The sequence below is a fragment of the Stigmatopora nigra genome, unplaced genomic scaffold (genome assembly GCF_051989575.1).
Source record: "Stigmatopora nigra isolate UIUO_SnigA unplaced genomic scaffold, RoL_Snig_1.1 HiC_scaffold_25, whole genome shotgun sequence".
NCBI lineage: Eukaryota > Metazoa > Chordata > Actinopteri > Syngnathiformes > Syngnathidae > Stigmatopora > Stigmatopora nigra.
Genome location: NW_027551604.1, coordinates 986617 through 1008447, shown reverse-complemented (window position 1 = coordinate 1008447; position 21831 = coordinate 986617). Strand labels below are relative to the sequence as shown.

Here is a 21831-nt window from a genome sequence, read left to right as displayed (position 1 = left end):
TGTTTAAGGTTGAAGTACTGTTTAAGTTCTAAGTACTGTTTAATATCTAAGTACTGTTGAAACCTGCTCTCAAAATTATATTCATGAGAGTAATATCTAAATATCTACCGTTTTCAACAATACTTAAATATTAAACAGTACTTAGATATAAAACAGTACTTAGATATAAAACAGTACTTAGATATTAAACTCTCTCTCTCTTAGATATTACACTCTCTCTTAGATATTAAAGTTTACTGTTGAAACCAGCTCTCAAAATTATATTCATGAGAGAGAGTTTAATATCTAAGTACTATTTATTATCTAAGTCCTGTTTAATATCTAATACATTTGACCGGCGACCAAATGTCCGGTTACAATCTGAAAGTCATCCATTTGCTTACGAAGAAATGAAAAGCATATATTTCCGCTTAGTTCCTTGAGATACCGAGTCCAAGTCTGGGAGAATTTCACGGTACGTCAGCTAGGCTAACAGACCACCAATACCTCTTGACGTTACCATGACAGCATTCTTCCCAGCTGTCTTGTTTTGACATAAACCTCAGCGAAGTTTCCCCTTGAAAACATGACGGCGATGTTCTGGGACGTTTTATCGTCCACCTTCACTTCCCCGTCGTCTTTCATCTTCGTCAAGTCCAGACTTGTCGATTCCGAGGAACAAAAAACAAAAACAAAAAACACATTGAGTTGGCGTTCGCCCTTTTTCGAGTTAGCTTAAAAAAACAGTGCGGTTTAAACACATTCTTGCTACTTTTTCCAAAATAGTTTGACACGTTTTTCGACTTATTCATAAGGACTTACCACTCCTGCAGTTCCTTTTCTCACCACCGGTCTTTCTTCGTTTTTTAAACAAGAGTTGACACAAGCAGGCTTCCAAAATCTGTTTGTCATTTCTGAAAATTGTGCAAAATTAAACGCAATCTTGCGAGAATCAGACCATGTTATTCGAGTTATGATTTAATATGAACAGAAAAATGGGAGCTAAATGCTAATGTCGTTATGAATCTTTAATCTAATAGCTTTAGAGCTTTCACATACATGTTAATGTTTTTTACGTTTTTCCCGTATTTTTTAAATGTTTTTTTATCATTTTAAATTGTGTACGCCGTATAACAACTTTTTTATGGGATATTATTTTAAGTACAGTTGTACCCATACTTACAAAATAAGTTGGTAACAGATTTTTTTTCGTAACTTGAAAATGTTGTAAGTAGAGGTGTACTTTATATGTAAAATATCTAATTTGTTGCTGAAAATTTTGTAAGTAGAGTTGTATTTTTATACGCAAAATCTCTAATTATTTTCTGAAAATTTTGTAAGTAGACTTAATATGTCCATTCTCTAATTTGCTCCTGAAAATTTCGTTAGTAGAGGTGTACTTTATACGTAAAATCTCAAATTATTTCCTGAAAATTTTGTAAGTAGAGTTGTACTTTATATATCAATTCTCTAATTTGCTCCTGAAAATTTTGTAAGTAGAGGTGTACTTTATATGTGAAATCTCTAATCCCTTCCTGAACATTTTGTAAGTAGAGTTGTACTTTATATATAAATTCTCTAATTCGCTCCTGAAAGTTTTGTAAGTAGAGGTGTACTTTATATTTAAGTACTCTAATTCGTTCCTGAAAATTTCGTAAGTTGAGGTGTACTTTATATGTAAATTCTCTAATTCGTTCTTAAAAGTTTCGTAAGTGGAGGTGCACTTTATATATAAATTCTCTATTTCACTCCTGAAAATTTAATAAGTAGAGGTATTCTACTTTATATGTAAATTCTCTAATTCATTCCTGAAAAATTTGTAAGTAGCGGTGTACTTTATACTTAAAATATCTAATTATTTCCTGATCATTTTGTAAGCAGAGTCATACTTTAGATGTAAATTATCTAATTCCCTCTTGAAAATTTTGTAAGTAGAGGTGTACTTTATCATGGGATTTTTTTCAGTTTACAATTGACTTATTTTTCCGAGTTTTCTCGTAGTTTTCCTTGACCAGATGTCAATCCAATTCTGACTCAAGACCCCCATCTAGAACCCCCACTCAACTAGCCCCTCCTCCCAATCTAAACATGTACCGAGCCCAAGGTTATCCTCCATTTGGAAAAAAATGTGTTGGCCATTACCGTCAAGCCTCTCGGTGATTGACACATGACCTTGACACTGACCTTTGTGGGCTGGGATGGATCTTAAAAGCCTTGACTAATGAGAACATGCCAAAAAAAGGGACGTTTGTTGATCTCCACAAGAGGAAAACAAATCCAAGTCCAACGCAAAGGTTATCTTAAATGAGACGTCAAGTGTCGAAATTAAACATAGCAAACTTTCCACCAAAATTTTGCAGTCGTAAGCCAAAAAAAAAATACTTTTTTTCCGACTAGAAAAAGTGCACCAAATTTTTTTTATCAATGTTTGCGTGCATTTTTAGGGCAAAAGTTTACTGTAAAAAAACATTTATTTATTTTTGTATGTACTCTAATTTTTTACTCTGTTTTGATAGAACCAAAAATTAATATTATAAAGTTATGGCAGATTTTTTTGCAAAAATGTTTGCCATTTTACACAAAAATCTGAGTGCCCAGATTTTTATATTTTAAACTCAAATCAAAGCCTGGGTTCAAATCCAGTTTAGTCCACTTTTTTTGCATGTTCTCCCTGGGCCTATGTGGGTTTTCTCCGGGTACTCCATTTACTTCCCAAAAACCTGTGTGCTAGGCTAATTTAGCACTCTAAATCGCCCCAAAAAATATGAGTTTGAGCCTGAATTTTTGTTTTTCTCATCGTGCCCCGTGATTGGCTGTCCACCAAGTCATCTTAGATAGCCTCCAGCACCCCCTAATGAATTAAGTTACTTATTTTTGGAATGTTACCCATGCATTTTATTACCGTATTGTCACGACTATAAGGCGCACTTAAAAGTCTTAAATTTTCTCTAAAATAGACAGTGCGCCTTATAATACAGTGCGCCTTATAATACAGTGCGCCTTATATATGGAAAAAATGTCATTAATTGAGGGTGCGCCTTATAATGCTGTGCGCCTTATAGCCATTAAAATACGGTAGTTTACCTGTTCAGGATGAGTCAAGTGGGCGGAGTCTATTTTCTTGTCAGTCCTACAAAACAAAATAAACAAAAAAACAACAACAATGAATGTTAGTTTAGTCCATAAAAAGTAAATGAAGTCTTCCCAGGGCTGTTTTATAATTAATTTGGTCTGGTTTGGCAGACTATTACGTGATTCGCTAGCGGGTTCCAAAACCCGTTAAAATGCGGCGCTACTTAAATGGAACGATTCCGACAAGTATGAAAAGAGCGGGCGGCGGTGTTTTTTTTCTTAGGTGTCATTTGGGCTGTTTATACCCCGCGGATGAGCCATTCCATTTTAATCCCCGCAGAAATCCCTTTTCCCCAACACCCGGATTACATCAGATTTAGCCGGCTAATCATGTGAAATGAATGGCCGTGACAACGTGGGAGGGCCAAAAATTTAGATGTGGATTTCCCATGGGAGATGATATTTTTGGGAGAACATTCCCGCATATTATGACCCGCATTTAAGCCTGGATATCGTAAATTTGTTCCGGTTTGTAGGGGAAGTTTTAAGTAGAGTGTTTAGGGATTGGGTCTCACAGTTTTGAGGGTCTTGGGTTTGAATCCTAGTTGGTTGTCATGTTTGGAGTTTGCATGTTCTCCCAGGGCTCGCATGGGTTTTCTGCTGGTAGTCTAGTTTCCTCAGACATTTCAATAACATGGATGCTAGGCTAAGTTAGCGCTATCGTATATTTATTCCGATTTGTTGGGCAAAGTTTAAACAGCCCGGTGGTTACGTGGGTAGGGGATAGGGATCACAGTTTTGGGGTTCCTGGGTTTGAATCCGAAGTTAATTGTCCTGGCTGGAGTTTGCATGTTCTTGCGTGGGTTTTCTCTGGGTATTTCGCTTTCCTCTGACGTTCCAAAAACATGCATGCTAGGCTAAGTTAGCGCTATTGTATATTGATTCCGATTTGTTGGGCAAAGTTGAAGTTGTCTGGTGGAAAAGTGGTCAAGGGTTAGGCCGCACGGTTTTGGGGTTCTGGGTTTGAATCCAGGTCGGTCCTCCTGTCATGTTTTCGCTGGGCTTGCGTGTTTTTTTCCGGGTATTCTGCTTTCCTCTGACGTTCCACAAACATGCATGCTAGGCTAATTTAGCGCTATTGTGTATTCATTCCGATTTGTCGGGCAAACGCGGTGGTTAAGTGGTTAGGCCGTGCAGTTTTGAAGGTCTTGGGTTTGAATCCAAGTCGGTTGTCCTGTCTGGAGTTTGCATATTCTCCTTTGGCTTTTGTTGGTTTTCTGTGGGTACTCCAGTTTCCTCCCACATTCCAAAAAACATGCATGCTAGGCTAATTTAGCATGATCATATATTCATTTACAGTTTTAAGGATACTAGGTTTGAATCCAAGTTGGTTGTCTAATCTAGAATTTGCATGTCCTCCTCGGGCTCGTGTGGGTTTTCTTCGGGTACTCCCCACTCCCCCACATTCCAAAAACATACATGCTAAGCTAATTTAGCACTATCACATATCCCGATTTATCGGACAAAGTATAACCACCCCGATGGTTAAGTGGTTAGAGTTTAGGCCTTACATTTCTGGGCTTCCTGGGTTTAAATCCAGGTCTACCCTCCTGCCAAATTCTCCCCAGCCTTGCATGGGTTTTCTCCGGGTACCCCCCATTCCCCCCACATTCCAAAAACATCCACTCTAAGCTCATTCACCCCTCTAAATTGCCCCTTCACCTTAAATCTACCCACATCCCAACCCCAACGGCTTCTATCTGTTTAAATAAATCCCCCCCAAAACATATAAAGTGGGTCTTTACCTGAATAGACACTCTTGCATCCCATAACTCAGCATTTTTTTCTTTCTTCTCCCTCATTTGAGTGCTCTTGTGGTCCACTACACTTCACTGCGCCTTGCCAGCACTCCGTGATGCACTTAATGGCTGACATACGATGCAAGGGGAGGAGCCATCATGATCTCCCAACACATACACACACATAAAAGACTCCGCCCCCTCTTCCTTCCATTAAAATGCATAATAAAGTTCAGCGAGAGAAACCAAGCCCGTATGGCTACGATTTTCTTTCTTCCTCCCCTTTTTTTTACGACCTCGAGGAGGAGGGGGCCGGCTCTTCTCTCAACAGTCCCCCCCCCTTTTTTGCAAAAAAAAAACAAAAAACAGAGGTAGTGGAGGGAGTTATCTTTTGGTGGAGAGCATATGCCAATTGGTTAGCTTTGATGGTGTGTGTTAGCTGATTCTTGCCCTGTGTTTAAAATGCCATTGTAATTACAATGCGTGCGACCCCAGAGTGTGGCGGTGTACACCGCTAAACCACATTTACAACATTTTTGGTTGCTAGCTAAGGTTAGCGCAGATTTTTATCTTGTTATAGAATGTTTTTCTGAAACTGTGCCAATGATGGGAATGGAAAAAAATCATATTATATGTTTTAAGTTACTTTTTAACTTATATTATAAGTTTTGTAATGTATTTTTTCGCATATAAGCCGTATTTTTAGCTAAAAATATGATGACTGAGTCGAGGGTAAGGCTTATATGCGCATAAATTAGACTTGACATGCATGAAAATGAAAAGATGACAAAGATAAAATGCCATTATATGGCAGATATGGTTATTTTTTTCAAAATAGAGGAAAGATAAACAAATAAAATGGTAAATAAAATTATTTTTGACGTCTATGGATGAAATTTAAGAGAAAAATATGGTGTATTTTGCATAAAATGTGAAAAAAACTCACTTGTCTGCCATTGCTCACATCTTACCTCAGAATGGCAAACTAGAGCACTATGGACACACTTCCTGGTTGCAATGGTCACATGACTTCCTTTTTGAATTTGTCTATGTGCAGGCGGTATCTCAGAAATAGCATTTGTTATGATTTTTCTCAAGATTTTCCCTTCGAAGTAACACATTTGTACTTCCTATTAAAACCATGAATATGGATGTGAAAATTGTGAATCAGGGGGCGGCTTATATGAGAGAAATTGTCAAATTCATTGATTTTAAGGCAATTTTAAGGGTACGGCTTATACAGGAAGATGGCTAATATGTGAGAAAATACAGTAAATGCTAAAAAATGGTAGATAGCACAAAGTTTGCTCCTTGAAAAGTAGGTTTCTGACTTAGTAAATATTTATTTTTGACTGACTAGCATTCTAGAATTAGCACAACAGTAATCACGCCTGATTTTTATTTTTCAATACACACTTTATTTTATCTTTTATAGGTGCATTTTTATTTTTGACAGCTAGCATTCTAGCATTAGCACACCAGTAATCACTGTTTCCATATTTTAACTCAGAACCAAATGCACCTATCAAAAGAGCCACATGTGGCTCCCGAGCCATAGGTTCCCTACCCATTGATATATAGTCTATTATAGACAGACATATCTACCCAAGTATAGTAACCAATTGGAGTATTTGTACTAGAATCCCCATTGAAAGTGAATTTTCCACAAGTCTTGTTTTCAGCATTACGCAACATTGTGAGGTCATCATTAGTGGACAAAGCAATATTATGCAAAATATCTGGACTGGAAAATACACCAAGACAAAATGCGTGTCTCCTGAACCTTCTTTGTGGTGCAGCACCCCCACTCAGTAGCGAAAAATAGCCCAAATGCTAATTGCAGACTGGACTGACCTCACCCCAAGACTCAAATCGGCCATTTTTGGCCTATTTCTGAGCATTTTGTAGGCGTGTCTGGTTTTCCGACTGTTTTTGGTCGTGTTTTCTGGCTTCCTGGAGTTTTTGGGGGTTCCCAGATCAACGTCTCGGTGTAGAGGTCCTCGTTGGGGTGCGCGTCTTTGCAGTTGTTGCGAGTTACTCGGTTTGTTTACAGGTTAAATAGCTGTTCGCATTCCGCCGGCGTGAGCGTTCTATTTGGCTGCTTTAGAACGAGATGATGTGTTTGCAGCACGCTCGATTGGCCGTGAAATGCGGCGAGGAAGCCCAGCCCAGCCCAGCGCTCGCCCCCAAAGCCACTCTCTGATCTTCTGTCAAACCGATATGGCCTTATTGACCTCAATGATTTGGAATATGACCCATTTTTTTGCTAGTTTTTTTTTACAGATTTAAACAATTCCAAATTCCGTTAGTAAACAATGTCAGTCATTCTTACAAGGAATTGTTTATATATTTTACCATTTCATTTTGTTTAGTTTTTTTGTGGTGTTATTGAAAGTTACTAGAAACTGCCTCTTATGGTCTGGACTACTTTTGATTATAGATAAATACCGTTTTGGCCCGAATAAAAGACAATCCTGACTATAAGACTATCCTGACTATAAGACTATCCTGATTATAAAACGATCCTGATTATAAGACAATCCTGATTATAAGACGATTCTGATTATGGGACGATCTTGATTTTAAGGCGATCCTGATTATAAGATGATCCCCCATTTTCATGACTCAAATTTGAGTCTTTTTGAACACCTAATGCAATTTTTTTTACAGAAAATAATGAGAGTACATTTGAAACTAAGGATTATACTAATATATTGATCCTGACTATTAAAAAAAACCCTTTTCAAGACTCAAATTTGAGTCTTTTTGAACACCTAGTGCATTTTTTATTCAGAAAATTATGACCGTACATCTGAAAAAGATGATTATAACAATATATCAGAGAGAAAAAGCATGTTATTTTGACTGATTCAAATCATGCCTAAACTTTCACATCTTGCTACATGTGAACATTTAAATGTATACAACTTAACTTACATGCTAATTGCTCTTATTTTGTTGACTTTCCCTTTAGTGCTCAGTTTCCTGTGGGCGTGGCATCAAGCAGCGGGAAATCACCTGCGTGGACCAGAACCAGACTAAAATTGATGAGGAACACTGCACTCCTCTCCATCGCCCCCGGACCGAGAAGGCGTGTCGGACACCCGGGTGCCCCACCTGGAAAGCCAACAAGTGGAGCAAAGTATGTGAAATTATCTTATAATTACAAATACGTCAATACAATCCAGTTCGCTGATTTTGATTGGCTAGCTGGCTAACGGCTAATGCAGGGGTGGGCAAACTTTTGGGCCCGGGTGGGGGCCACATTGACTTTAAAAATGTGACAGATGGGCGGGGTCAGCACAAGATACGATACATATAAAAAAGTGCATCCGTTAACAGTACCTATGAAACATAAATAGAAGAAAAAAATGACTCAAGTATTAACATACTCATCACTCATCATGAAAGTCAAAAGTAGAAAGTACAAAGTCAAGTAAGTAAAGGAATGTATTAAGAAATATTAAAATGTCATTTTAAAAAAGATAGAGGGACTGTAAAACACCAAAAACAAATAAGAGTCGACACAGCTACTGACACTGGCTTCCGCGTGACGGCGCCATCTTGGAAAGAAAAAAAATATTTGGACAACGTTGGCGGGCCAGAGTAAAGCGCCTCACGGGCCAGATGTGGCCCGCGGGCCATAGTTTGCCCATGACTAGGCTAATGTCTTGTCTTAGCGATTCTTCCCACTCACAAATTAACTCTATAAAAGACTTTATTTTGCTAAATCATACTCCTCCAATCAGATATTTAAAAAAAATATATATATATTTTTTTGAGGGGGGTAAAATTCATTTTCAGGGCTCTTTTATCCCATACAAAAATTCCAAAAATATCTCCTTTAAAATTCCACGATTAACATTTTTTTCTTCTTCGCCTTTCTTGTTCAGAAATACCTTTTTTTTTTAAACGAACAAAAAACGAGTTCTGGTGAGAGCCACATATGGCTCACAGTGTCAAAACCTGTTAAACTATGCAAACTGGAATCAAACCCAGAACTTTTGCAACAATAAAATGCCAAGTTACAACTTCAAACTCCCATATAACCCACTCTAATATCATTTTCCTAACCCTCAACCTTTACCATGCCAACATTTCTCAGTACCCTACCGACTTCCCCCCACCCCCACGTACCCCAAAGATCCCGAACCAATCCCAGTGACCTCCTTTCCCGATCCCCTAAAACCCTCCACATGTCTCACGACTCACAGAACCCAAACAAAAACACCACCGTCTTCTGCGGTAGACAGAACGCATGCAAACTATATTTTTCCAGTGCACGGCAAAAACCCATTTGCGGCTTCATTCAGCAAGACCACTAAACCGCCCCTCCAAAAAAATGAAATGCCTAAAATCCCCAAAGGTCCATTTCCATTCTGGACTCCCCAGTCTTTACAAGTTTTTTTCCTCCTCCTCTTTTGCGGCGCTAGTTCTGGAAGCAATCAGTGTCCCTCTACAAAATACCAGCAAGTATGAAGTCTTTCTCAAGTGGACATGTCTTATGTCCTCATGTACCGTATTCTCACGACTATAAGGCGCACTTAAAAGTCTTAAATTTTCTCCAAAATAGACAGAGCGCCTTATAATCCAGTGCGACTTATATATGGAAAAAAAATGAAAACCAAAAATGAAAAACCACCACTGTCTATTAAAAAAACACAAACGCCTGAACTGAATACTCAATACTGTTAAATATGCAGATGCCATCTTAGTTTACAACATCTTCCATCATATAGCTCCTCCCCCAAAGCAAGATTGTATACAAAAAAATCCAAAACATCAACAATGGCTGGCTCTAGAGGTGACTGTAAAGTAGTGAGTGCTTCATACCTGGAAGTCAATAGCAATTACCGTATTTTCACCACTATAAGGCACACTTAAAAGTCTGAAATTTTCTCCAAAATAGACAGTGCGCCTTATAATACAGTGCGCCTCATATATGGAAAAAAAACAGAAAACCAAAAACGAAAAACCACCACTGTCGGATATTAAAAAAAAACAGAAATGCCTGAACTGAAACAATACTGTTAAATATGCAGATACCATCTTAGTTTACACAATCTTCCATCATATAGCTCCTCCCCCACTGCAAGATTTTATACCCAAAAAATCCAAAACATCAACAATGGCTGGCTCTAGAGGTGTGTCAGGTTCATTAATAATTACCTTCGTCCGTAATTATCAATAACTGCAGGAAGACATCTTATTCAATTATTGACATTTAATTAAATAGAAATGGATACAACAGGTAAAAGCCTCCGGAAGGGAGAGTTACAGCAAGTGTCCCTTACAACTTCCGAACGTCTCCTCGAATAGACGTTTTCGTCCCATTCTTATGGTCACAAGTTACAGAGTTGTTGATCATTCCATCACGTATGAGTAAAAACAACATCTGGGACTACAATAACAATCAAAGTATTTTACTAATAACAAAAACAGGGACTAGACCTAACAACATTTAGATTAGAGTAATTATACAACCTCCTTGACCTAAGAATCATATAATATAATCATAATCATATAATCGTTACATACAGAAAAACCCGAAGTGTACGGTTACATAACGATAACAATATTCTTGTTATTGTCCGAATAGCCCTGTCCTCGTCACCAAGGGCCCACCAAATCTCAAGGACCCAGATTGGGTGGATTGTTTGTATAACCATCCTGGAACAGGCCGTCCAGGTTAAAGATGACTTGGCGTGACCTCGCAACACTTTTGAAAACAGAAAGAGAATGATTTAACAAAGTAATGAATTAATACAGAGAAAAGAAAGAGAATGATTTAATAAAGAAATGAATTAATATAACTATTATAATAGTAAAACAGAATAAACCCAACAAGGTGACTGTAAAGTAGTGAGTGACTTTGTCCATCTGACGTCAATGTCTTTACGTTTTTTTCTTTGCAGTGCTCCGTCACCTGCGGAGTTGGACTTCAGAGCCGAGGCGTCTACTGCCGTCTCAGAAGCAGCGGAAAGGTCAGAGAAGATCTATGTGACGCTAAATCACGGCCTGCCGTCATCCAGCGCTGCCAAACTGCCGAATGTACTCGTTACAATTGGGTCGCCGCTCCGTGGAAAGAAGTGAGTAGCTTTAGTTTTTAGTTTTTTTTTTTAAATGTTACTGCATTCCAGAGCCTTGCTAGTCAAACAGTTGTGTTCCCATGCAGTATCACAGATCCAACTTTGAAGTCAGGGGTGGGCAAACTTTTGGCCCGGAGGCCATATTGACTTTAAAAATGGGACAGATGGGCGGGGTCAGAACAGAAGATAGGATACATATAAAAAAGTGCATCTATTAACAGTACATATGAAATATAAACAGAAAAAAAGAGTAAAGTATTAACATACTCATCATTCAGATCAAAAGTACAAAGTAAAATAAAAAAGTATAAAGTACAAAGTAAAGTAAAAAGTATCAAGTACAAAGTAAAATAAAAAAGTATAAAGTACAAAGTAAAGTTAAAAGTATAAAGTACAAAGTATAAATTATTAAGTAAAGTTAAAAGTTAAAAGTATAAAGTACAAAATAAAGTAAAAAGTATAAAGTCAAAAGTAAAATAAAAAAGTATAAAGTAAAGTTAAAAGTATAAAATACAAAGTAAAATGAAATGTATAAAGTACCAAGTAAAGTACAAAGTAAAACAAAAAGTATAAAGTACAAACTCAAATAAAAAGTACAAAGTGTAAAGTAAAAAGTATAACATACAAAGTAAAATAAAAAATATAAAGTACAAAGTAAATTAAAAAAGTATTAAGTACGAAGTAAATTTATAAAGTATTAAGTAGTACAAAGTATATTAAAGAGGAATGTATTAAGAAATATTAATGTCATTTAAAAAAAGATAGGGCCGGATTAAAACTACGGCCCTCAGGCCACATTCGGCCCGCGGGCCATAGTTTCCCCACGTGGGACGTACAGTTCGCACTACCCTTCATTGCACCTACTTGATTTGGACCCATTATTTTTCCCTTAATTCGTATGTTGGGCCACTCGTATGTATTATAACAACAAATACATTCTATTCAATGTTAGTTTATTAGCATTAGCTATTCAATCTATTTGAACTGGTAACAATTATTCACTGCCGACCCTCCCAGTTCAAATGAGGAATAACCAATATTTCAACCTGTGTGTATTAGTGCTCTACAAGCTGCGGCGTTGGCCACCAGCAGCGTACCGTCTCCTGCCTTAGGACCGCCTCTTCTCCGGCCCCAAATCCCTACGCCGTCGAGTCGCCCGCATCGGCTACCCACTGCGCCGAACCCCGACCTCCGAGCAACAGGCCGTGCCTGATAAAAGACTGTCCACAGGCCTCCTACTGGAAAGTTGGCCCTTGGAGCAAGGTGAGGAGAAACCACTTTACTGCTTGATCTTTGCTAGCTTGTCGATTTGTACTTGACGTAATGTCAGCGCCACTTTGTTGACGTTACGCTCCTATTGGTGTGTTTCAGGCGTCCATATTTCAGCTCAGAGCCCTATGCACCCTTCAAAAGAGCCACATGTGGCTTCTGAGCCATAGGATCCCTACCTCTGATTTAGGGTGGCCTGATTTATGTCGATAAAGTACTTTATTTTACGAGTTTCTAGTTAATTTTTCAATCCACAATTTCCTTTATGGGTGCGTAAATGTGTATTTTTGACAGAATAGCATTCTAGAATTAGCACAACAGTAATCACGACTGATTTTCTTATTTTTCAATCCACACTTTCCTTTGTAGGTGTGTAACTTCCGTATTTTTACGACTATCTGGCGCATCGTATTTTTAGCCGCAGTGTCAGTAACGAGTGGTATTTCTGTATTTTATACATACAAAGGATACACCATTTGTTTAGACGTAATCACAACTGTTTTTTTAATTTTCAATCCACACTTTCTTTTATAGGTCTGTAAATATTTATTTTTGAAAGATTAGCATTCTAAAATTAGCACAACAATAATCACGACCGATTTTATTTTCTATTTTTACTTTTTCATGCTATTGGTGCATTCTGAACTCTCACCAACGTATTTCCATACTTTAGCTCAGAGCCCTATGCACCCATCAAAATAGCCAAATGTGGCTCCTGAGCCATAACTTTATTGATTCCCTTTGTTCTGTTAGAAGAAATTCTGATGTCTCTGCGTGGCTAACAAAAATGAATCACATTCCCTTCTACCTCATAATCAACAAACATCTCAATCCCAGTGCTCTCAAACCTGCGGATCCGGGGCCATGGACCGCAGCGTGGAATGCGTAACATCCAAAGGATCATCGTCCAAGCAATGCCTTCCCGCGGAAAGACCCTCGTCTCAAGCTGCGTGCCAAGAAGACCAATGTAAGTAAAAAAATTACCGTATTTTCACGACTATAAGGCGCACCGCATTATAAGGTGCACCCTAAATGAATGACATTTTTTTCCATATATAAGGCACACTGTATTATAAGGCGCACTGTCTATTTTGGAGACAATTTAAGACTTTTAAGTGCGCCTTATAGTGGTGAAAATAGGGTAATTGCTATTGACTTCCAGGTATGAAGCACTCACTATATTACAGTCACCTCTAGAGCCAGCCATTGTTGATGTTTTGGATTTTTTTGTATAAAATCTCGCAGTGGGGGAGGAGCTATATGATGAAAGATGTTGTAAACTAAGATGGCATCTGCATATTTAACAGTATTGAGTATTCAGTTCAGGCCTTTGTGTTTTTTTAATATCCGACAGTGGTGGTTTTTTGTTTTTGGTTTTCAGTTTTTTCCATATATAAGGCGCACTGGATTATAAGGCGCACTGTCTATTTTGGAGAACATTTAAGACTTTTAAGTGCGCCTTATAGTCGTGAAAATACGGTAAAAAACACCCCATAATGATATCCAATTGAGCGTATTGTGTACGTTAGCCAAGACCGTAACTGATTGTGTTTATAGAATCTCAGCTGTTTTCCCTCCATTTTAACACATTAGCCTCTTTTAGCCATTAGCCAGCACTTATAATAAATAGCCTTTTCCACCAAGTTGAGCCTATTAAAATGGCCGCCTTCATTGTGAACTTGCGAGGCCTTCGCAAGTCGGCAGCGGGCCAACTAGGACGTGCGAGTTTGTTGGTTTATCCCCTGCCAAAACCGGTCTGAGGCCGAATTAAAAGGAGATGCTCGGACCAGAGCCAATGGCTGCTCTGGAGTATTAATGCTAATCAGCACGATATGGCCATTGAGGGACTGAGGGAGCCAATCGGGAGGCGGCGGCGACCACGACGCACATCATGAAACGTTTTTATAAAACACTTCTCCATTTAAGGAAACAGCAGTTTCGTATTGGACTGTTTATTTTAGTCATGTTTAACATTTCATAGGCATTTTAGTCAGGGGGGACTGGAAAAGCTGATTGGATTCAGAAGGGAGAGTTGACATAGCTGTCAATCAATTTTCCTTCTTAGCTGTGCACAATTGCGCAATACTCTCGTCTTCTTTGCGCAGCAGCAATCATATGGCGCGCAGTAAATAAAATCCAAACTTTTTTTATCCCTTTTCCTCATGATGGCGCTGTTTACGCGTTAGCCAGTGGCAGTAGCTCTGTCCACTCTTATGTTTTTTGTGTGTTTTTCAGCCCGTCTATCTTTTTTAAATGACATTTTAATATTTCTTAATACATTCCTTCTTATTTTACTTTGTACTTTACACGTTTTACTTTAATGATGAGTGATGAGTATGGTAATACTTGAGTCATTTTTTTCTCTTTATATTTCATATGTACTGTTAACGGATGCACTTTTTTAGATGTATCCTATCTTGTGCTGACCCCGCCCATCTGTCACATTTTACTCCTTTCCCCATGAGGGCGCTGTGTACGCGGCAGCCAATGGCAGTAGCTCTGTCCACTCTTATGTTTTTTTGTGTTTTAGAGCATGTTTTACATGAAAAAATTCGAGGGAACATTGACATGCACCTGCTTATGGCAGGTATAATACTGGTGTATATATATAGTGAGCAAGGATGGTGTTTCTCCCTCTGGTGCTCAGTGCACTTTTTGCCCAGACCAATGAAAATTTAGGGGGAACGTTGCTGTCAATTTATACGCTTTTTTGTATTTCAAAATTAAATTTTTGAACGGGATTTTTTTTTCTAAAAGTGATTTGGTTTTACTGATTTCGGCTCAAATACGGATCGTTGCGGTCACTGCTATCCTACAAAAACATCATGGTTGACTGCTAATATTGTCATGGCTCACAGTTCTAGTCGTGGGTTCAATCCCAGGTCGGTCCTCACTGCGTAGAGTTAGCATGTTCTCCCCAGGCTTGCCTGGGTGGGTTTTCTCTGGGTACTCTGGTTTCCTCCCACATTTCAAAAACATGCATGCTAGGCTAATTGTATAGTAATTTTTCTTATTTTTCCTCCCACATGCCAAAAAACATGCATGCTAAGCTAATTATATGCTAAATTTCCTAGCCCTAGCTATGATTGGTTGTTCCGAGTCTCCTGCTTGGTGCTCATAGTCAGCTGGGATAGACTCCAGCACCCCTTTGCGATCCCTCTGAATGTAATCGGTTAAGAAAATGAACAAATTAATGTTTGACTGAAAGGGTTTTTCAAAATAAAATCCAATACCAGATTATTGTTGTAATACAGGTAGCACTACACTACAGAATATTCTGAGGTACTTTCTTAATATGTATTCTTAAAAAAGTAATACTTAATACTGTATTAAGGCAAAAACTGTTTACTATAAAAAAAATGCTATTGCTAATACACTAAAATTAGGTATTTTTTTCCTCTTAAGGTCAATTGTTCAGTTCCTGCCGGGACGTCCAAATACGCCAGAGAGTCCGAATAGACGGAGAATATTACCTCAAAATCAAGTCCCGCATTCTACAGGTGTGTTTCTTGAACTCCGCCTATCCAATGTCTTCCTCTCTTTGTGCTAAATAGTCCCGCCTCCTTTGCAGATTTACTGTGCGGAAATGGAAACCGATTTCCCAAAAGAATATGTGACACTTCGCAGCGGCCAAACGGACAATTACTCGGAAGTCTACGGCTACAGGTAATTCAATCATTCATTTTCTGAACCGCTTATGCTCACACGGGCTAGCGCTAACCCAGGGCTGGGCAAACTTTTGGGCCCGGGGGGCCACATTGACTTTGAAAAGTTGACAGATGGACGGGGTCAGCACAAGATAGGATACATATAAAAAAGTGCATCCGTTAACAGTACATATATGAAATATAAACAGAAAAAAGGACTCAAGTATTAACATACTCATCACTCATCATTCAAGTCAAAAGTATAAAGTACAAAATAAAGTAAAAAGTATAAAGTACAAAGTAAGGTATAAAGTACAAAATAAAGTAAAAAGTATAAAGTACAAAGTAAGGTATAAAGTACAAGGTAAAGTAAAAAGTATAAAGTACAAAGTAAGGTATAAAGTACAAGGTAAAGTAAAAAGTATAAAGTACAAAGTAAAGTATCCAGTACAAAGGAAAAAGTATAAAGTATGAAGTAAAATAAAAAAATATAAAGTATGAAGTAAAATAAAAAGTATACAGTAAAAAGTATAAAGTACAAAGTAAAGTAAAAAGTATAAAGTACAAAGTAAAATAAAAAGTATACAGTAAAAAGTATAAAGTACAAAGTGAAGTAAAAAGTATAAAGTACAAAGTAAAATAAAAAGTATAAAGTACAAAGTAAAATAAAAAGTATAAAGTACAAAGTAAAGTAAAAAAGTATAAAGTACAAAGTTAAATAAAAAGTGTAAAGTACAAAGTAAAGTATAAAGTACAAAGTAAAATCAAAAGTATAAAGTACAAAGTAAAATAAAAAGTACAAAGTAAAATCAAAAGTATAAAGTACAAAGTAAAATAAAAAGTACAAAGTAAAATAAAAAGTATAAAGTCAAGTATAAAGTACAAAGTCAAGTCAAAAGGAATGTATTAAAAAATACTAAAATGTCATATAAAAAAATGATAGAGGGGCTGTAAAACACCAAAAACACGTGATGGCGCCATCTTGGGTAAAAAAAAAAAAACATTATTTGGACGACTTCGGCGGGCCAGATTAAAAAGCCTAATGTATCCATATGTGGCCCGCGGGCCGTAGTTTGCCCACCCCTGCGCTCACCACTCAGTTGGATGAAATGTTGGTAAAGATACTCTTACCATGTCTTTCCCCACACAGGCTCCTAAACCCATTCGAATGTCCATACAACGGCAGCCGAAGACAAGACTGCAACTGCAGGAAGGACTACACGGCGGCGGGTTACACCCTCTTCCACAAGGTCCGTCTGGACCTGAGTGCCCTGAGGATACTCGGTGAGTCATCGCTAAGCTATGGCCAGACCACCCATGCTCATTATCTACAAATATCCCCCCCAAAAATTGACACGATGAGTCCAAATACGACCCGGGGGATCGAACCCACAACCACCATGTCGTGATACCGATAAAATATCATGTTACCGTGACGGGGAATGTATTTAGGCTACGTCGCTATGCTCATTATGTCGGTTGGAAACGACATGGCTTTATGATTAGTGGATTGGCGGGTGTGTGGGTGGGTTTGTGTGGGTGTGTGGATATATTATCCCTAATAACACATGTTTTTCTCCTCCCTCTGAATGGTACTCATTTGTTTTTTGGCAGCATGAAGTCGAGCCAATGAGTTCAAGATCAGATTTTGTTAACATCGCACATGTGAATTATTGATAAATACCTCATTGATCAATTATAGGTTGGCTTAGTTTTTAGTTTTAGGGCAAATTTGATTTTGAAATGTGCATTCCTCGATTGGGTTTGGATCAAATATAAAGATATTTCATCTAGTCTCATTTTTGGGATTGTTGTATACACATTAGGGTTGCAGGGGGGTGCTGGAGCCAATTCGAGTTGTTCCTGAATTGGTGGTCAGCAAATTGTATGCAGTTTTAATTAAAAAATGTGCTTTAAATTGTCCATTTTTATAATTTTTCTTCATTATTATCCTTATGGTAGTTTCATTTGTCTCTTGGTCTATGCACTATCTCATTTTCTTAACTCCTTTGTCCTCATTAGGGTCATGGGGGGTGCTGGAGCCAATCCTAGTTGTTCCTGAATTGGTGGCCAGCCAATTGCAGGAATTTTTTATTCAAAAAATGTGCTTTAAATTGTCACTTTTTATCATTTTTCTTCATTATAATCCTTATGGGAGAGTTTCTTTTGACTCCTAGTCTATGCATTATCTCATTTTCTGAACTGCTTTATACTCATTAGGGTCACGGGGGGTGATAGAGCCAATCCTAGTTGTTCCTGAATTGGTGGACAGCAAATTGTATGCAGTTTTAATTCAAAAATGAGGTTTAAATAGTCAATTTTTATCATTTTTCTTCATTATTATCCTTATGGGAGTTTCTTTTGTCTCCTGGTCTATGCATTATCTCATTTTCTGAACTGCTTTATCCTCATTAGGCTCGCAGGGGTGCTTGAGCCTTCCCAGCTGACTTCTCAACTTGACAATTTGGGTGTTTATAGTTACAAAAAAGTGAATTACATTAAATTTTAGAGTGTTAAAAAGCACATTCCCAGGTTTACACCACTATTTGTAAAACCAACCCTGAATAGGACAGCGATAAGTGTACAAGAGGGAGCTTTAAAACATCTTAAGAGAAATGGTCTGGGCAACGCATTTGCTATAAAGATTCCAAGATTTATGCCTAGCAAAACCTGAAGAAAGAAAACCAAAGTGAGCCCCAACATTTCTTGGCTATAACTCAATATGGTGGCTGTCAGTGACGTATTTCCCGACTTTGCTGTCTTTCAGTCACCGACCTGCGCTTCTCGCAAACTCCCGTTGGTCGACCGGTGCCTTTTGCCACGGCGGGGGACTGTTACAGTGCTGCCAAATGTCCACAGGTCGGTCAAACACCAATACACATGGCAGTTCGCCTCACTTATTTATAGGACAAACGGGAATATAAAACGACCCCGATTATAAGATTACTTTGCATGTAAGATAACCCCAAATATAAAACCAACCCGAATATAAGATCAACCCGAATATAAGACCAACCCGAATATAAGACCAACCTCGAATATAAGACGACCCCGATTATAAGACGACCTTGAATATAAGACGACCCCGAATATAAGACGACCCCATTATAAAACGAACTTGACTATAAAACGACCCAGATTATAAGATTACCCCAAATATAAGACCACACCGAATATAAGACGACCCCAATTATAAGACAAACTCAATTATGAGACCAACCCGAATATAAGACAACCCCGATTATAAGACGACCCTGATTATAAGAAGAACTCATATAAGATGACCTCAAATATAAGATGACCCCGAATATAACACGACCCCATTATAAGACGACCTGAATATAAGACGACCCCGAATATAAGACAACCCCGAATATTAGACGATCCCGAATATTAGATGACCCCAAATATAAGACGACCCCGATTATAAGACGACCTCTTCTTTTTCAAGGCTCAAGTTTGATTATACTTGATGACCACAAAATTTAGGTTTTATACAGAAAATAATGACAGTACATCTGAAACAAACGATAATAACAATATATTCAGGAGAAAAATATAATTATACTTGTAAAATTACAACAAAGGCATTCAATTAATCATCAACGTTTGGAGCATACACTTTCAAGGCATCTGGCGCCATCTTGTCTCATCAACAGGTACAATGTCTAAACCCCGAACATAAGCTGACACTTACTTTTTCAGTGCTGCAAAAAAACATCGTCTTATATTCGGGCCAATACGATAAAATCCAAAGTTTAACTTGCACAACCTTTGCAGGGCCAATTCAGCATCAATTTGATTGGCACCGGCTTCCGAGTAGCAGACGCCACCAAATGGTCATCTCAGGGCAACTACGTCTCCGTCAAGGTGCATCGGTCTGAGGTAAGAAACTGGAGCCAAAATGGCTGCTTTTAAAAAACGTCAATAAGTTGGTGGACTCATTTCTTAGCTTTTAGCTTAAACATAGCTTGTCCATTTTTGCTACGCAGGACGGAACGAGAATCTACGGCCGTTGTGGAGGTTTTTGCGGGAAATGTCTTCCTCAGGCACATGGTGGCGTCCTCCTTCAAGTCCATTGACGGCTGAGGACAGACACAAGTTGGTAGGACGCCATTAACATCTACGATTATGTCCATAAACTTCCGACTTGACCAAATTACTTGGCGATATCTTGGTGCCTATTTTTTTTTTTGCAAAGAACGAATTAAAATCAAACACAACGGACAGGATAACGTCTCGAGAGGACGCCGTCCAACACCTGACTGACTGCCAATGCAACCAAATGTTTCGTTGTTCGACTCCCTGACGGAATTGCTCATCGCTAAAGTGATCGTTTTCAAGGATTTGCTTGAAATTCGAACTTTTGTGACTCAGCAAACCCGTGCTTGACCACGCCCACTTATTTTTGTTTTGTTTTTAGTGTCTTGACTAATGTTCCCTCTAAGTTTTCGTTGGTCTGGACAGAAAAACAACGCCGAGTTACGTAAGTTGAGCTTGCTTTTCGTCTTTTTGCAGAAAAGAAGAAAAAGCCTAATTTAGCTTCATGTTTTAAGTCGTAACTGATTTTAAACACTTTTGGGGGTTTCTAAATTTTAACAGTTTTTATTGGCTGAGAAAATGATAAAAATATTTGGCAAGGCAGGAAAAATAATCTTGAATTATTTTGTATGTTTCAGTTTTAAAACAAGATGGAGATAATTTACTTCAACAATTTATTTCCATTTTTTGTAGAATTTCGGCATTTTGTTTTTTTACAGAAATTATAACATTGGCGATAAAAAAAGCCAATTTGATGGGTCTTGGTGATGATTATTCTAAGATTTTTTTTAATTTTTTAAACCATTTACTTAAACAATGTATTTCCATTTTTTTTGTAGAATTTCGGCATTTTGTTTTTTTTACATAAATTATAGCATTAGCGAAAAAAATCCAATGTGATGCATTTTGTTGAGGAATATTTTAAGAATTTTTTAAATTTTTTAAACCCCAATTTTAAGGATTTTAGTTGGCCCTGGTGTCCTGTAATGTCATCAAAAACGACCCCGACTATAAGACGACCTATTTTTCAAAGCTCAAGTTTAACCTACATTCTCATCATTTCTGCTAAACCGTGTTTAACGTTAGCTTCACCTAGCTTGACCATCGAGTGTATTGCTGTTAAACTATTCAAGCTAAAACATGCTAATTTGTAGCTCAAGCTAACCTAGTTTTGTTTCGTTTACTGAAGAAAAAAACAAGATTTGGGATCAAGTTGTCTAACTAACACGCTAAATGTCACTTTTCCTCATCTAAAAAAACCTATTTCTATCTTACAGGTCATTATTTTGGTGCTAAAATTACATGAAAACAACATAAATAACATTTCTTTAACCTTTGACCTCCCTTTAAAGGTGCTGTATTGTCAGAAGTTGAAATATACTGTATTTTTTAAATATTTTCCTTCCAAATTCACTTCTAAAAAAAACATAGGAAAACCACTGACTGAAGAAAACGCATGACTATATTTATAAAGTAATATTTTTGTCTTTTTGACTTACCTTAACTTACCTTATGTACATTACGCATTACATTATCCCCTACCTCCGCATATTTATGTTTGACCATATTTATTCTGGATCTACTTTATATTAATTAACCTTTGCGAAATCAAACTGTCATTAGAATTATTGTTAAGTGTTCATAACCACTAATTTCCAAAATGGTGCTTTTCAAGACTACTAGAAAAATTACTGTGCTAATACGAGCTTTCGGGGTTTGCCTTATTAATATATAGAATTGTTAATGTTGCTACTAAAGTGCGGAGATATACAATTAGGGTTGAAAGTTATGGGACAATTAATCGGGAATTATTATTTACTAAGTTGAGACACATTATTTTCAAAAAAAGTTTATATTTTAGCCATTTTTAGAGGTATTTTCTCGCATATAGGCCGTATTTATCGCTAAAAAATATGATGACTGAATCGAGAGTAT

General features: G+C 37.6%; 1 protein-coding gene across 1 annotated transcript in view; it reads left to right on the top strand.

Moving 5' to 3' along the window:
• Positions 1 to 20464, top strand: part of LOC144191989 (A disintegrin and metalloproteinase with thrombospondin motifs 20) — a 91753-nt gene extending 71289 nt beyond the window's left edge. Inside the window, exons 29-38 of the mRNA XM_077710961.1 lie at positions 7825 to 7992; positions 10766 to 10939; positions 11999 to 12202; positions 13046 to 13175; positions 15614 to 15708; positions 15780 to 15874; positions 17006 to 17139; positions 18623 to 18714; positions 19636 to 19740; positions 19848 to 20464. Coding sequence (XP_077567087.1) covers positions 7825 to 7992; positions 10766 to 10939; positions 11999 to 12202; positions 13046 to 13175; positions 15614 to 15708; positions 15780 to 15874; positions 17006 to 17139; positions 18623 to 18714; positions 19636 to 19740; positions 19848 to 19937 — 1287 coding nt within the window. The 3' untranslated portion in view covers positions 19938 to 20464. The remainder of the gene's footprint in view (positions 1 to 7824; positions 7993 to 10765; positions 10940 to 11998; positions 12203 to 13045; positions 13176 to 15613; positions 15709 to 15779; positions 15875 to 17005; positions 17140 to 18622; positions 18715 to 19635; positions 19741 to 19847) is intronic.
• Positions 20465 to 21831: the final 1367 nt, after the last annotated feature.